This window comes from Buceros rhinoceros, unplaced genomic scaffold, assembly GCF_000710305.1.
Source record: "Buceros rhinoceros silvestris isolate BGI_N320 unplaced genomic scaffold, ASM71030v1 scaffold22720, whole genome shotgun sequence".
Classification (NCBI taxonomy): Eukaryota; Metazoa; Chordata; class Aves; order Bucerotiformes; family Bucerotidae; genus Buceros; species Buceros rhinoceros.
This window is the reverse complement of record NW_010388251.1, coordinates 51,685-54,718: the sequence shown is the minus strand read 5'-3', so window position 1 is coordinate 54,718 and position 3,034 is coordinate 51,685. Positions and strand designations below refer to the sequence as shown.

General features: G+C 50.1%; 1 protein-coding gene across 1 annotated transcript in view; it reads left to right on the top strand.

Annotated features, from left to right (window-relative positions):
• Positions 1 to 3,034, top strand: part of CECR2 (cat eye syndrome chromosome region, candidate 2) — a 44,380-nt gene that overhangs the window by 23,945 nt on the left and 17,401 nt on the right. The window contains exons 6-7 of the mRNA XM_010145349.1: positions 615 to 784; positions 1,524 to 1,601. Coding sequence (XP_010143651.1) covers positions 615 to 784; positions 1,524 to 1,601 — 248 coding nt within the window. The remainder of the gene's footprint in view (positions 1 to 614; positions 785 to 1,523; positions 1,602 to 3,034) is intronic.

The following is a 3,034-nucleotide window of genomic DNA, read 5'->3' as shown; positions in this document are numbered from 1 at the left end:
TGAGATGTGAACTTTTGGAACTTTCCCCTCATCTGTCAGCCTGATGAACCCCATCCTTTACTTCCTCTTCTGTTCTTTTAAGTGCCTGCAAACAAAATGTTTCGTTTGGGAGAATGGGAGGCTTTATTCACCACAGCAAAGGTTTAGAGTGCTAAAAAAAAAAAAAGGAAAAAAGGCTTATTTCAAATAATGTTAATTTTTGATGGTTTTATTCTGCTGCCAGACTAAGTCAGTCATTACCGTTACCATATGTCCTGCTCTGGCTGACAGCCTCCATTACAGAAAACAAATGTAATCCTTTTTTCTGGTCCATCATAACTGGAATGGAGGCTTGCTACAAGGAGGTCACACTAGTGTTGCAAAGTGTCACCATTACATCTTCACCTGTGTACTTCCTCTGCGTCTTGGCATCACTTTCAGTGTCACCAGGGGAGGTAGCAGTGCTTCTGTTGGAGGAAGAGAGCTTTGGGTCTATAGCAAAGAGCATGTTTCCCACAACAGTGGCCACTGGCAGTATCTTTTGCTCTTCCTGAGCCCTAAGGAGAGGAGAAGGGATAAATAAAAGTTGTTAGTCATAACTGCTGTAGAGGTAACATCCTTTCATGTTGTTGAAGGGTCCCAAGGGCCTGGCCGTGGGACATGGTGGCTGCTGTGTCAGACGGAAGAGGAGTGGAGGCAGGTCACGGAGAGCTTCAGAGAGAGGACTTCCCTTAGAGAGCGGCAGCTCTACAAACTCTTGAGTGAAGACTTCCTGCCGGAGATCTGCAACATGATTGCACAGAAGGTGAGGAGACATGACATCCTGTTTACCTCTCTTTGACTGCTTCCAAGAGCATGGACGTTTGCTGATTGAAGGAGAGCAAAAATCCAAGCAGCCTTTCACCCTGTTCTGCTGCCTCGCCGCCTTCAGCCTGAAAGTGTCGTGGATGTGGGGGCTGTTTAGCCTGTGTACGGGGAGAACGGCTCTCCCGCACTGAGTAGCAGGGCTAGAGTCAGTACTTAAGGATCTGGTACATGACTGCACAGCAGCGTAGGTAGGATGGCTGAAGGGGTTACTGTCTTCAGCCGTGTTCTCCGTCCCTTTTCTGCTAGTAGGGAATCTCTGTCTGCTTTTGATCTGCTGCAATTTACAGCCTAGCTTTTCTATTCAAACTGCCTGTGATTCCACTTTTACTGCCGTTTCTCAGCTGGCTCTGCTGAAGGAGCAGTGGCTGCTTCAGCTCTCTGCTTGAGCTGGTATGTCAGAGCCCCGAAGCTCCAAAGAGTATTGTCCGTCGACTGAACGTTTTCAGGTGGGACAGAATCGCGATGAGATCCTTCAGCTAGATGGCTTCGTAAAATGGCTCTGCAGTCAGCGCGATGTTCTTTGATTGCGTTCAGTGAGCTTGTTTGCTACCCTTGTAAAGCTAATAGGGATGTCATGGTCACTTCTAGCCCCCAGAGTTTCTCCTGCCAGTATCACCATTGTGCCCTAATTTCCTCCACTCTCTTTTTCCTTCCCTCAATTCTCAACCCTGTTTCAGGAGAAGCGTCTGCAGCGGACAGAGTTTTCTCCCAGGTGGATGTCTGACCATCAGCCCATCAAACCAATCAAGCAGGAGGTGAGGGGGGGTGCGAGGGGGAGGATGATGGAGGGAGGCGAGAGCAGATGCCTCCTGGGGGAAAAAATAAACCGCAGCATCGCTATTCAGTGGGAAGGAGTCGTTTGAAAGTGCTTTTGCTGAAAGAGAGATGGGTGGTAATGCCCGTCAAAGGCAGGCTGACACTCAGGGTTTCTATGGCGAGGAGGGAGGTGCTGCCCTCTGGATCGCAGAGGTAACCGGCCTCGCCACAGACTCCTGTGCAGCTGCATATGGAAATCTGCGCTCAGTCTGGGGAATTCCACTTCAATGAAAGTGCTGGCACATTCGAGTCAGTTCAAAGAAAAGTTGAAGAAGGATGAGAGGGCTAGAAGAACCGGCTTACAAAGGGAAATGACAGAAATTCAGCCAAGGGGAAAACGTGAGGCTGCAAACTCATGAGGGTTGAGATAGCGTGGAGGGAGAGAAGAGTGACTGATGCAGCACAGAGCTGAGCTAGGAGGGGGTCAGCTGGAAATGGAAGTCACAATTTCGGCTGCTTGAAGAAATGCTTATCAAACTGCAGCTCTCTTGGCTCAAACGGCTCTTTCACCCTCATCTCCTGTCCACCCCATCAGTGTAACAGTGCTGCCGCTTGGGGGTCTGTGCAGTGAACCAGACCCAGGAAAATGACTGGAGTTAAATATAACCTTTTTCTTTGGTCGGGGTTATTTTTAACGTAGATCAGCTTTCCGATCCAGTTCACCACGCAGCCCCCAAAAGTCATGCTGGCACAGCCAGGGGCATGGTACAGTGGGGATGGGGGGTCTTTGAACTGGCAACTGCTACCCAAAGCAATTGGTCAGGCAACACAGGATTAGCTTTGGAGGGGGGAAAAAAGGCTTGATTCTATCAGGCCATGGCATAATCTCTCGCTGTAGATGTAATGAAAACGTAGCTACCTGGTGTTTTGTCAGACCCTGGGAAATTAAACTGCAGGGAATGTTCCACGTGAGCCAGGGTCAGGGGTTCTCACAAAACAAAGGAGAGAGTACAGTTCCCCACAATAATTATGATTGCTTTGAATAGATAAATAAAAGGAAGGAAGAACCTCTCATCATGCTGCAGATAAAAGCCTGCTGAGAGGAAAATAAGACCCCAGCGATGGTCAGTTTGGGGCTAGAATTGCTCTCTGCAAAGCCCACCGTGCAGGAAGCGCAGGGACACATGTTTGTTCGCAGGCAGCAGAAATCCCAGAGGAGGAGGGGAGTGGGAAACACATGGAGCCTGAATGATGCTAATCAGTACCGCAGGTGCTCCAGGTCTGTGGCGGCAGAGGGCTGTTAATTGCTGCCTGTGGGCCAGCGAAACGTTTCCAGCAAGCGGGGGGCCCTCCCGGCACCCGCTGCGCCTGGGTGCAGGGAGCCAGCCAGCATGAGGGCGAGGATGTGGCAGGCATCCCTGACACAGGGGAA